This window comes from Nematolebias whitei, chromosome 9 (genome assembly GCF_014905685.2).
Source record: "Nematolebias whitei isolate Nwh7 chromosome 9, NemWhi1, whole genome shotgun sequence".
Classification (NCBI taxonomy): domain Eukaryota; kingdom Metazoa; phylum Chordata; class Actinopteri; order Cyprinodontiformes; family Rivulidae; genus Nematolebias; species Nematolebias whitei.
The window spans coordinates 39,532,114-39,545,049 of record NC_056506.1 but is presented as its reverse complement, the minus strand read 5'-3'; the positions used below and the strand labels follow the sequence as shown (position 1 = coordinate 39,545,049).

The window sequence follows — 12,936 nt, the reverse complement described above, 5'->3', positions numbered from 1 at the left end:
CTTCACAACCCATCTGCAGCCTTTCTGTGTGGAGTTTGCATGTTTTTCCCATACCTGTATGGGTTTACTCCAAGTACTCTGTTTCCTCCCACAGACCTAAAACATGTGTGTGTGAGTGAGAGTGTGACTGGTTGTCTGGTTTGTTTGTTCCTATGGGATGGGTTCAGGGTGTATCTTCCTCTCGTCTTATGACTGCTGGGAATAGGCACCAGCTCCCCATGACCCTGCACAGAAAAGCAGGTAAAGAATATAGATGGATGACTGGTTTACATGAATGTATTTTTTCTTTAAGTTCTAAAATTTAGTTTAAATAGCAGAGACCATAGAATATACAGGTATATGTACTGCTTTCTTATAAACGGGTTATGAGGTTTCTCAGGCAGGTCATTAAACTGAATTAAAGGACATAAATCAAAACATTGTGAAATGTTAAGCATCAAAGTAGCTACTAATTGTTTGCAAAATGCAACTTTTAGGGTCAGTTTTAGAAAAATGGCCCATATACATATATACATTTTTATTTTTGCATTTTAGCTTGATGATATTAATCATCAAATTTTAAATTCAATACAGTCCCAGTCTTAGTGCAGTCCTATTGCTATTAAATGCTCATCTAGCACATTACCCTTCTGTTTACAGTGATATATATACAGTAGATTATAAAACAGTTAGACAGTCATAGGCTTGGATTGAACTTTGACCTTGTATAAACAATAGACTGGAGCAGTTTTTACACCTAAAAGCCTCTCTACCCAAATCAGAACATTAGTTAATACATAAATAATAATTATAATTTAAAAAAAAATTACATAAGTTTGATAATAAAGCATAAAGTATGACAAGAATGCACAAATTCAACATGGAGCACAGGAATCCAAAGCAAGTTTTAGTGATGCTGACAGAGAATATTCAACTCAGCTTTAGTTTGATTTTGACACGTCTTTCTTGCATAACCTTCAGACTTTGGGTCATAATAATCCCTGAAGAGCCTTCCAGTGTGTAAGTCTTTGGCTCACCACAAAGGTCGATATATTCAAGTTGTCACCCCTTCCACTGTGCTCTAATACACAGAAGCAAAGCTAGCACCACCTTTATTGAGATTAGCTTCCAACATGTTTCATATTGCTGGCCACTACACTTTAGTGGCTTTTTGAAAGAAGGAAGTTGCTCTGTATTTTTTAGTGTGTGACTGCAGACCTTCACACCTCCATCTTCTCTTACATCCTCAAACATCTGAGCCACATCATTGATCATTTCACCTACAATTTAAAGTTCAAGTACACTAATTCATGTTGTGGAAGTTCTCTTTATCTGATCCTTCAAGTTATTTTAGAGAGACAGCATGTATTTTAAATGCTTGTGCTTTGCAAAGATAAAAGAAGCCATTGTCAAGAATAAATAGTTCTGTTTCACGTCTCAGATTCTCACATTCCTGAGTTATGTTATGGTTGCAAATCTTTGCATACTTCCTAACACAACTTCTTTCTCACACATTTTGAGCACAGAAGCCACCACAACTGACTGCTGTCGTACATGCAAAGAGCTGCAGCTGGAGGACAGAAATAAAAGAGCTATCAAGCAAATTATATGACATGATGAGTCATCACTGCTGATGTATGTACTGTAGCCACATCACGGACAAAGACAGGCAACAGGAAACTTGTTGACCTGCAGGATATTTCTTCTTATTGTGACAATCTTTAACACTTGTCAAAGCCTTCAAACTGTCTAAAGACACCAGTGTGGAGACAAGTAGCTTCCCAGGAACATAGAATAAACAAAATGCCTTTATACTTCCTGGATTTGTGAAAATACGTCAAGAACAAAAGAGTGCTGACTGCAGGGTAATCATCCCGCTACAGTACATACACATGCACATAAATAAAAGATTGCAGTCTGCAGGCAGCCGCAGTGCTGAATGGACCTTAATGTGAAGTAATTCAAACCAGTCTCCTGCAGGTCTGCTTAGAGTGCACTTCAAGACCCAATCTGCCACAAATGAAACGAGGGGAAATGTGAGCCAGTCGTTCTCACCTCTAGTTAACCTTGTGCATGCACACTTTTTTTTTCTATGTGTGTGTGTGCGTTTCCCATTTGTCTGCCTCCTTTCTATATTTGTCTGTGGCTGTTTGTTCAGTCATCACTCTATTAAACAAGCTATTTTGACATGGTTATCAGCTTTTATCCCTCACACCATTTCAGCTGAAGTGGGATGATGCATTTCCACATCTTGTTCTGCTGTAGAGGACTGATTAGACTAATGGAGCCGGTGTGAATAAAGGGATCATCTTTTTGGATCTTCTTGTGTTGCCATTTCAGTGCACACATTAAAACAGACGTGATAATCAGTGTCTGTGTGTATTTGTTAAAAAAATGATTGTTTAAAAAGAGGTTTTGTGCACGCCGATTGAAAGTTTCAAATTTGGATCAGATGATAAAATAAGCTTTTGAATTGGCCTTTGAAGATTCTCAGTCATTTAGATGATGTAATTGAGCTAGTTGAACATTCTTTTAGATCTTAAGGATGGTTTGCCTCTCTGTTGGTAAGGATAACAAAAAATATCCTAGAAATATCAAAGTATCAGCAAGCTACATACTTCAACTGATTTGCCTGTTTAAAGTAGAATTCCTGTAAGGAATACACATCACCTGCTGCCTTGTATATCAAAGGTTTTAAACAAAAAATCATGCAATCTCTTATTTAAGTGTTTATAAAATTGACTGTTATAGCTTTTTATGTTTGCGCAAAGGTAGGTTTGCTTTGGTGCTCATCTTCAATCAGGTTGACTCCAAAAGGTAATCAGCTGTTTATCTGCAATTCCTTTCTGACAGTTTCAATAACATCTCTCCAGTGGTTCATCAGATATTTTGCTAACAGACATGCACAGTCACACCCATATGGTTGCACTCCACCATGAATGATTGGTGTTAGCCCTTTTAAATACAATTTGCAGTAGTTACTTTTGGGGAATCCTGCATGCACCACCCTGCTGGGTTTTTTTTATCAATGTATCGTTTGAGTATGTTTACAAGTAAGCAATCTGCAACTACTTGGTGCTTATGTGCAGTGATGCTGCTGAGAATTAAATAAAAAAATAATGAAGTGTTTTGTTGAATGAAATGCAAAGCGGGGGGGAAAAAAAAAGTCAATAAAAAGCTAGACACATGCATTTTATCTTAAAGCATTCTTTGCACAGAGAGTTGTTGTTAATGGTTATTGCCAGGGCCAGAAATAAACTGTTCTTTACTGCAGCAGAGCCTCTGACTGAAAACACTCTGTTGTTTCATCACTTTGTTGTGCAGAGGAGTGTAAGAATGTTATCCATTATGTTTAGCAACTTATGCAACTTTTTTTTCTCATCTCCTAAAAAGTCTTAAGTGCAGAGCCAGCCTTTTTTTCATCAGTATGTTTTGGGTAGAGTTAGGGCAGCCGGTATCATAGTGATGGTTGTCAAATGAAGTCATGTCATATTATCATCATCTTCACATCACTCCCTGATAAGTGCACCTATATTTAAAAAGCCTAGCATTCCTTGAAGGAACGCATACTGCCTACCTCCGTTCATGTCAGAGTTTTAGCCTGAGATCATCTTAAGTTGAGAACTGACAAGGTTGTAGTCATTTTGCTCAAACTTGACCATAATGAGTTAATGAGTTGCTGTACACCCAATGTTTACTTTCTGAGTTGTTTTGCTATCCAACGTTACAGTTTTGGGCAAAAATTCGGTGCAATGCACAGTGCTTAAAGTATGTGTTTGGGATAATCCTCAGCCACTACCTCAACAAAGTTTAGCTCAGTATCTGTAAAAATGTCTGTGCTGTAATCATTTCTGAGTTACTTAGTATCTGTTGGCTGTTGGCCATCTTGAACTGGAGTTTTATTCAACTCTGTTCAGTAGAACATGATATATTTAGCTAATAAACAGACAAAGTTGACTCCAATAGCTGTTGGCAAAACATTTATCATGGATCTTGCACAACCAATTAGAGCTTGTAGGTTTGGTTTGATTTTCAGAATCAAAATCAGTCTTTATTGTCATTGCACTAAAGTACAGAAAAATTTAATTTCAGTACAGCCCGTCCAAAGAAACACAAACAACCAAACAACATAGACGTGGGAAGACGGGGAGTCTGAGGCTGCAGCCTCATGAGAGGTGCTGCCTTTTTTTTTTTGTTAGATAAGGAAAAGGGAACACGAGGGAAAGAATAGGTAAAAAAAAAAAATAATAATATCTCACACTGTATCCCTAACAGGACAAAGTGTGTGGTTGCAAAAAACCTCAGCACAAAAAAACAACATACAGATGACACAGTAAGATGCATGTGCAGTGGGTGAGGGTTAAGTAGAAGGGAGTGTGTGGCTCCCAGCACAGGCCGCCCAGGAGAGTGTCGCAGCCACCTGGCGTCTTGCATCCAACCTAGGTTACCACACCGGGGGAGGGCAAAAGGATGGAGGCCAGTGAAGGCGGTGGGTTGAGGGGAGTGTGAGCTGTGTGAATGAGTGTACACATGCTTGCGTTTGTAAGTAAGTCTGTGAACACTGTTTCAGACAGGTCCATAGATGTCCTTGGTGAAGGGAACAGTTAGTGGGGGCAGAGCATCTTGTTCACATAACATCCAGGAGAATTTGTGATAGTCGGCTTCCAAGACCGACACGGGGGAGCCAGATTCAGATAAGTTGTTTTGGGTCAAGCCGACTTAGTTGATTTTTGTCTGCCTTACAGTTCCACTGGTACATCGCAATGGCGACTCCAAACAGCCATATTTTATGGTCAGTGCCTCCGAGCTGAGCTTGTAACATCTCTGAGGTCAATTCTTTCCCGCCAGCGAGATTCAGGAGCCGCAAGCGTCCTGCGATTCTCAGCAGAAATCGTGTCCAGCTTATGGCTCAACTCACACAGCATTTGAGTCTGAGTGTTCACAGCACGGCACATTCCTTCACGCAGGCCAGGCAGCTTTACAACTGCCAAAACAGCTACCGACTTTTTTCAAACTTGTTGATATTTAGCATAATTTAGCTTTTAGCATCATTTTGCCAATGCTATAGACAAACACAAACATAAACATTACCAGTCAGATATAAAATGTGTGCTTGCTTTCTTTTCCAGCATCGACAAGCCCAAAGCTCTGTCCCTGCTTCTGCACACAGCAGACATCAGCCATCCGGCCAAAAGTTGGGACCTCCACCACCGCTGGACCACCTCCTTGCTTGAGGAGTTCTTCAGACAGGTGGGTGGGTTCACCTGATGCTTTTGGTTCAAATGCATGTAGAGACAACATGGTTCTTCCAATGACCACACAATAAAGATGTATTATACATTACACTTCCACATTGTTTGTCTTCTCTTATTGTGAAATAATGTCTGTAGAAAAGTAAAACATGCAAGTCAGGCAATTTGTCAAAAACAAACGACAGGCACCAAAATTCAAGTCTGCAATGTCCTTTTTAATAACACAATAAATGTGCGTATAAATAATAGATTGTGTATTTTTGTCATCATGAGCGACATAGGCATAAATGTTGCCACAGTGCTGTCATGCCTTTCATTATTAATCCTCATTGTTCTCATTATCAGTGCCATTGTCATTGTGGCGGTTTTCACAAGGCCTGCGTCTCTCGGGATGTGAATCGCCAGTAAATAGCTTCTCCAAACAATATTGCCTCTCGTCTTCCCATCTCATCTGTTTGAGACAAATAGGAGAAGAAAATGAAAAACAATTTCGGACTTTGGGCAGGACCCAGACAAATCAAAAAGTCTGATGACTTGCGTGTACGCCTGCAGGGTGTGGTGCATTTCTTAGAACCCAGACCAAAGGTTTGTGACCGTGGAAATTGATGTGTTTCCAGGGGGACAAAGAAGCTGATCTCGGACTGCCGTTCTCTCCACTCTGCGACAGAAAGTCCACATTGGTTGCACAGTCCCAAATAGGTGGGTGGCTTTTTTTTTTATATCACTTATTGATTTTACACCAATTCCAAAAGTTTTTACTCCATTGAGGCTTTTTAAGGTATACATTTCGCAAGTGGAAGAAATTTACAAGAAAGGTGGTCACAACGGGTGTGCAATTATGCAAAGCACCTCCAGAGCTTTTTCTCACTGAGAATAATGCCAGATTTTTTTACATTCACCACTGTAGCATATTACCAGTACATCTGTTGATATTTTTGTTCTGCTTCTCTTTCTAGTATGCATTGCATGTTTTTGAAATATGAATATTGACACAATTTCATTATTATTGCCTTTTCTTTGTCACCAGGTTTTATAGACTTCATCGTGGTGCCGACCTTCACCGTGCTCACAGACATGATGGAGCGTATCGTCACACCACTCATTGATGAGGCCACCCACTCCGGTCTCTCTAGCTTTAGACGTTCAAGGTAAACATTGGAAGAACATATGAGTAAAAAATAATGATGATAATGATAACAGCAAAGCTGAGCATATGGCTGTACATAACTATATAAATAAGAATAAACTTAAATCAGCCAACCTGGTTGAGCAGGCATGGAAACTCCTATTTTCAAACCTCGAGAGGTGAAGTTGCACAATCATTGACACGGCTGAACCACAACAGCTCCTTTACAACAACACCATGTCTAATGGTTGAGAAGAGCAGATGAATCTTCCATGAGTAATCCATTTAAATGTGTGGACATGTCTCCACCCTTCATTTGGCAGAGCCACACACCTTGAAATTGACACTTTAGAAACACGAGTCAAGCTCAGCCTACCGTCCGTGATCGAAACTGGCACTTAGAGTTGTACTGGAATACACAATTCTCAGTGAGATTCAAAAGGGTGTATTTATTTCTGAGTTTAAAAAAAAAAAAAAATCCTAAAAGTCGGGTGTTTTACTTTCTGATTACTGACAATGTTGAAAACAGCTTTAGATCATTAGCCTCAGAGCAGCAAGCAAGCCTGTAGAGTAGGTGCTTTCTCATGTTTGGGGTCCTTCTCCTTTCTCATGTTTTAATCGTTTCAGTTTGAACAGTATTAGCTCGGATGAAACCAAGAGGCACAGTGTCAAGAGCATGGGCTCCGACAGCAGCTCCTCCGGCCAAAGCTCTCTCCTGTCAGTGGACATGAAGACCTTCAAGACCCTGTGGAACGAGGAGGTCTACCAGAACAGAGAGCGATGGAAAACCCAGGCTGCTAAAGGTACAGTAATACAAAGACAGTCAAGGTTTAAGGTTTACAGTCAACGCTGTTAGTTTTGTTTTGTTAATTACTTTTTCAGAGTGTATTAGCTTCCATCAGACAGGCATTTTTCACAAACTGCATGATAATTGTGCTTAATCATTTAAGGATTTAGTTCACAAGTTTGTGAAGGCCAAACACTGAGCTAAAAGGTACTGAAATGAACAAAAGAGAAGTGTGAGTGAATGTCGCCTTCCTTCTGAAACTGATAGATGAGTTAAAAGCAATTAAGTTAGCTCAGGGGTGTGCAACCTTTACGATCAAAAGAGCCATTTTTGCACCTTCGCTCACTAAATTAAACGTGCTTGGGGCCGTAAAGCCAGCTACAACTGTGGTTATCAACTGGTCATGGGCCACTTTAGGTTTGTTGGAGGGGGTTTTTCTGGCATTAAAAAACTAAAAATATCTAATGGTTTTTAACATTTATTGATATGTTTATAATTTAAGACAAAATAATACACCAAAAGAGAAAAATACATTTTTTTTTACTTTAAAAAAAAAAAAAAAAAAAAACTGAGCTATGCAGACCTATGCTTTTTTTTTTTTTTTTTTATTGTGGAAAAATTAAGTATCCTGCTTTGAATAAAGTATAAAGGTAAAGTGAGTATGTTTTATATTAGTTCTAGGATCAACATATTTGCAAAAGAAATGACAGGAAATCTGCTAAAACTAACTATTTTTGTGTTGTTGATATAACAACTTATAAAATGTAGTTTTATGTTTGTTTTGGACAAAGCTTGAAAGAGTCCATGCAGAGACACCAAAGAGCCGAATGTGGCTGAAGAGCTGCAGGTTGCAGATCCCTGTGTTAGCTGATCATTAAAACTCAGACAACAGTAGACAGTCAGTCAGTTAAGTCATGATAATTCTTGTGCTTCAAAAAGAAAATCAGATCTTCTTGTTTTTGAAGACAGCACGTTTCCTCAGCTGTCAAAAAAGGCCTTACCCATTTTAATAAATAAATACAATAAGTTTACAGTATGTTGTGGCTGCCATCTACTGGTCAAAGTAGTTAGTATAATTATTAAACTATTATGCATAAAGACAGACTCTCACTTTCTAAATAGTTTCAATGCTTTATGTGACCTCAGAGGCAGAGGAGAGAGCTAAAAAGGAAGCAGAGGAACAAGCTCAGCAGGGGGAGGCTTTGGAGCCTCAGGGGGTTCAAACAGAATCTGAAAACCCCGAACAGAAGGAGAACGAACTGGACAGGGAGGTGCCCGAGTCAGCAGAGGTCAGCACACCACCAGATGGTGACACTGGGGAACCAGAGGAGGCAGCATCGCCTGGGGGCAGCACGCAGAACAAGTCCCCACTGCAGAACGGTACTTCTTTCTACACAGTCATACTTCAGACGCAAAATTTAAAGCCTTTTATGTTTTTGTAAATTTTGCCTTCACTTGAAAAGGACGTAAAAACAGTCAAAATGTTGCTTTAATAAATTATTTTCATCCAGTTCTTGCACATTTTTTTGCTGCTTGATCAACCTATAAACTAACTGCAACAGTAATTCTGAAGTCCTTTTAGTGAAGACGGTGTCCCTTTTCTCAGACGTGCCTTTTTTTTTTTCAAAACAGAAAATTTAAGGCTACTGTGAACTTCAGGGCCCCATCATCATCCTCACCTTTGCTGAAACTATCAGTCACACATTTGCTTCAGCTTGAGCCGTATCTCCCTAAGAAATTGTGAAATAGTAATTTGAGGATTGCAAATTCTTCTCAAATGACATGATATTGACCTCACATCGAAGGCTTCTTTTCTCAACATCTCCACATTGTCAGAAACATGACTATATGGCTGAAAGTGTGCCTGTAAGGAATGTGTGGGTGTGATTGTGTGCAACTTCTTTTATTTGTACAATGTGTGGGTGTAACTTTATGCATCCGACTTGTTTTTTTAAATCAAGTACAACAGTGCAAAACTTGTTCTGCAATGGCACATTCGTTCATTCTTATATTAAAGTTAATGGTTCTACAGTAAATCTATATATGAACCTGAATGCTTTATTCACAGTGTTTGCATTTTTTGTTATTCAACATAGTAAGTCAGTATAAAAAAAATAAAATTTGTTCTTGTTTTTTTAGGAGAGTTGTCAGAAGGGGTTGATTCTCCAGACACTGAAAAAAACAAGAACAAAGGAATGAGAGGTGAGTTGACGCTACTCACAGAAAATCCAACTGGAGTGTCTCTCTCGTAGCTTAAATATTAAATAAAATAGAGAAATGGCATTTCCTGCGAAAATGCAGTGTGAATGTTTATTGCTGAAAAACTTGCTGAAAAACAGCTTAAATTAGCTATAAACATGCTGAAATGTAGCTGAAATTAAAGAGCCAAGCCTAAGTTAGCAGAAGAAAGCAGAAAGAACGCTTATTTACTGTATTTGGTTTAAATAAGAAGAAATGAGCACAAAATTTAGTAAATTTGGCTAAATAGCCGAAAAGCTGAAAAGGCAGAAAGAAACTTAAATTACCAGATGGAAGTGGAGAGAGAGCACAGTTGTGCCCAATTAGGTTTAAAGAAGCAGAAATGAGCAAAACAAAGTGAAAATTATCTGAAAAAAAGCAGAAATTTGAGAAAGAAAAAAAATATAGCTGAATAGTAGCTAAAAAAAAAAATCAAAAATAAATTTAAATTACCAGAAGGAAGTGGAGATTATAACTGTGCCCAATTAGGCTGAAAAAAGTTTAAATTAGTGCAAGAAATGTGTAGTTAGCTGAAAAAGCTGAAATTAGCATAACACTGCTAAATAGTAGCTGAAATAGCAGGAAAAGCTGAAACTTTCTGAAATAAGCTGAAAAGAGCATAACAAGCTGATATTAGCAGACAAAAGTTAGAAGAAGCACAAAAATGTTGTAGTTAGCAGAACAAATATGAAAGAATCACAAAACAGCTGAAAAAAGCTGACATTAGCTGATTTTTTTTTTTTAAATTTGCACAAGGAAGCCGAAAGAAGCTGAACCAGAACAAACTGTGAAATGAGCAGTAAAAAATTGTAAACGGATCTAAAGAGTTGAAGGATATAAACTGAGCTCAATTAATTTTCTATGAGGCAGAAAAGGCTAAGTAGTTCAAAAAGCTAAAGTTGCACCAATACCAAAAGTCATAGCAGGATTGTCCTGAACGAGCTGAACGTTTTGATTTATGATTTCTTGAAATAGTTTGAAAACTGCGGGACGAGAAACGTGCTGAAAACATGGATCACAACAGTGTGAATGCTTCATAAACATTCACACAATAAACATGTTTTTCTGTGCTGACATCTTCTTGACTAAGAGACGTGCTAAAAATCCAGAAATATCTTGTAGGTCATTTCAGGGAAATACTGTAGCTACACACAGATAATCCCTTTAGCTGTGTATTCTCATGAATTCGTACTTTTCATGTCCTGTTTCTCCAAATTAGAGGAAGTGATGGAATAGCAGAGCGGAGGATGCTGATGACCTCACTGTTACTGTGCTGCTGTCGACCTGAACCTGTCTAAACGTGGAGAACTTCTCTGAGAGTGGCGGCCATATTATTGGACTGTGTTGCCATCTACAGGCTACTCAAAAACTGGCACCTTTTCTTCCATTGGTCCTTACGGTCTCTCTCCATACATTTATTTTTCTTGTACCATGTCTGTCACACTTTTTACATGTATGCAGAGTCATGTGCATTATTCCTTTCTCTCCTGCTTAATTATAAAGTCTATGAAGAAGATGTAATTACCTTAAAATGACACCATGGGGATGAAGGAGTAGTCGTTAGCAAACTGCTATTTTTATTGCATTAGTTTGCCTTTTAAATATTTAATTTTTGTTGTATTTTTAACCTAACCACTTACATGTAGCAGTTTTAAAAGTCCCATTCCCACTCACTGCAGCATCTCATAATAGTTCAAATGTGATTTATTTACTTTTTTGTTTGTGTTTTAGTACCTTTTTTGGCTAAATGATGCATAAATCAAGAGATGTGTGCAATGCAGAAGAAATGTACATTCAAATGGACTTTTACAACAGCTATATAGTGTGTACAATACATGTATGTACAGTACATTTGGATTATAGTCATAGATCTTCAGGACTAATATTTTTAGCAAGTACTCTAATGTAGAAAACTTTGTCCTGTGCTTCTAGTTTTTGATGAAGCTACATTTCTTTTTTTTACATTTGTGACGTGTTTACATTCTCATTGCTTTCCTTAAGCGTTGTGCAATTTCAGTGCATCTGTGTTCCTTGCAGCCAGGTGCAAATAGTTCTCTTTGAAGGTTTTTTGGTCCTACCTAATGTATATAATGAATGTTTGTACATGTATGGGTCAGAGATGGAGCACAAGTCCATGCCCCTGTCCAGAACAGAAAAATATTTTTGGGATGTAATGTAAGATAAATGTTTAGAAATGTCCAAAAATTAGAAAGCAGCTTTTTTGCAACTTGAACATATCACACACGCCAATGCATTCACGTTTTTGTAAATATAAAACATTTTTGTTTATCTTTTTGAAGAATCGTTCGTTTTGCATTCGTTACTATTTATGCACTACACGTGTCACTCTGTTCGTCTTCTTCTTGATGCCTTCTAACGTGTCTTTAAGCTGTAGCAGAAAATCAGCATTGTTGCTCAGTTAGAGGAGTTTTTTTGTTTGCGGTCGCAGCAGCTTCACCTTCTTGGTCGCTGGTGTAATTTTGAACCAACTTGTTTACAACGTGCTCGTAAACTTTTTAACCAGCTCAACTTTTTGTGCTTCTGTGATGCATTTAAGGCTGTGAGTCCAAAGTGTACCCGCTTCTTGGTTATTTGCCAAGTTTTTAAGACTTGTAATGTGTATAGATGATGTAATCAATGCTCTTTTATTTTTAATTTTTTTGCATATATACCATATTGCACCAAATATTGGTTCAGCTTTATGTACTATGTGTAAATCAAAGGAAGGAAAAGAAGCATTTTGGCAGTATTTGCGTAATGATGGGATATTATTTTTCTTTAAACCTTACATTTGTATGCGTTTTTTTTTTTTTTTTTTGTATGAAAGTCCATTTATTGTGCCAAGATTAAGCACTTGGGGAATTCAAAACATATTTTTGAAGTACACTATGTTCAGCTAAATGCCACATATGGTGACATTTAAAGTGTTTAGCAGACTAAACTCATAAAATTGATAGAAAATTGTGGGAAATTATTTTATAGCCACTTTGTTTTCATAAAATCATCTTTTTTAATTCTAACTGGAACATGATGGGTTATAGCATTTTCTCATGCACTGAAACAACACGCTACTTTCTACCTAAACGACGCAGTCAGTGGTTAGCAAGCCAGCTGGCTGAATGTGTGCCTCTATCTGTACTTCCCATGTCCCACCTTCCACCTGTAAGACGTTTAGTGATGTCGGTCAAACGTAACTCTCCAAGAGATTCTCCGTTTTTGAAGTCGGTCCTTTCACATGGTAGAATATTGTTTGTTTTTTTTTTAAGTAGATTTGATTGTATTTTTAGCTTATTTTCATTTAAAGAAGTCTATTTTCTAGCTGCTCCGTGCCGTTTGTTGCGTTTGTTTTGTTAATTTGCTCCTTTTCTTTTTCTTTTGACTCCCTTCTGTGGGACTGTTTTTTTTTTCCTCCACCAGCTCTGCAATCAGAAAGTGGTTCAAAACTGTAAATATAACTTGCAAGAAACTTTAAATGTTCCAAGTTGAAACCAGAATTGTAATAGGCTGCCTGGCACTTGGGGAAGCAGAGTCTATTTTCTGTACCGACAGACCAA

At 37.9% G+C, this 12,936-nt stretch overlaps 1 protein-coding gene across 1 annotated transcript in view; it reads left to right on the top strand.

The window, feature by feature from the left end:
* The window catches only part of pde1cb (phosphodiesterase 1C, calmodulin-dependent b), a 14,859-nt gene extending 5,403 nt beyond the window's left edge, over window positions 1-9,456 (top strand). Inside the window, exons 7-12 of the mRNA XM_037682341.1 lie at window positions 5,109-5,229; window positions 5,849-5,930; window positions 6,259-6,379; window positions 6,985-7,160; window positions 8,291-8,524; window positions 9,284-9,456. Of these exons, the coding sequence (XP_037538269.1) occupies window positions 5,109-5,229; window positions 5,849-5,930; window positions 6,259-6,379; window positions 6,985-7,160; window positions 8,291-8,524; window positions 9,284-9,396 (847 nt within the window). The 3' untranslated portion in view covers window positions 9,397-9,456. The remainder of the gene's footprint in view (window positions 1-5,108; window positions 5,230-5,848; window positions 5,931-6,258; window positions 6,380-6,984; window positions 7,161-8,290; window positions 8,525-9,283) is intronic.
* The last annotated feature ends 3,480 nt before the right edge of the window (window positions 9,457-12,936 follow it).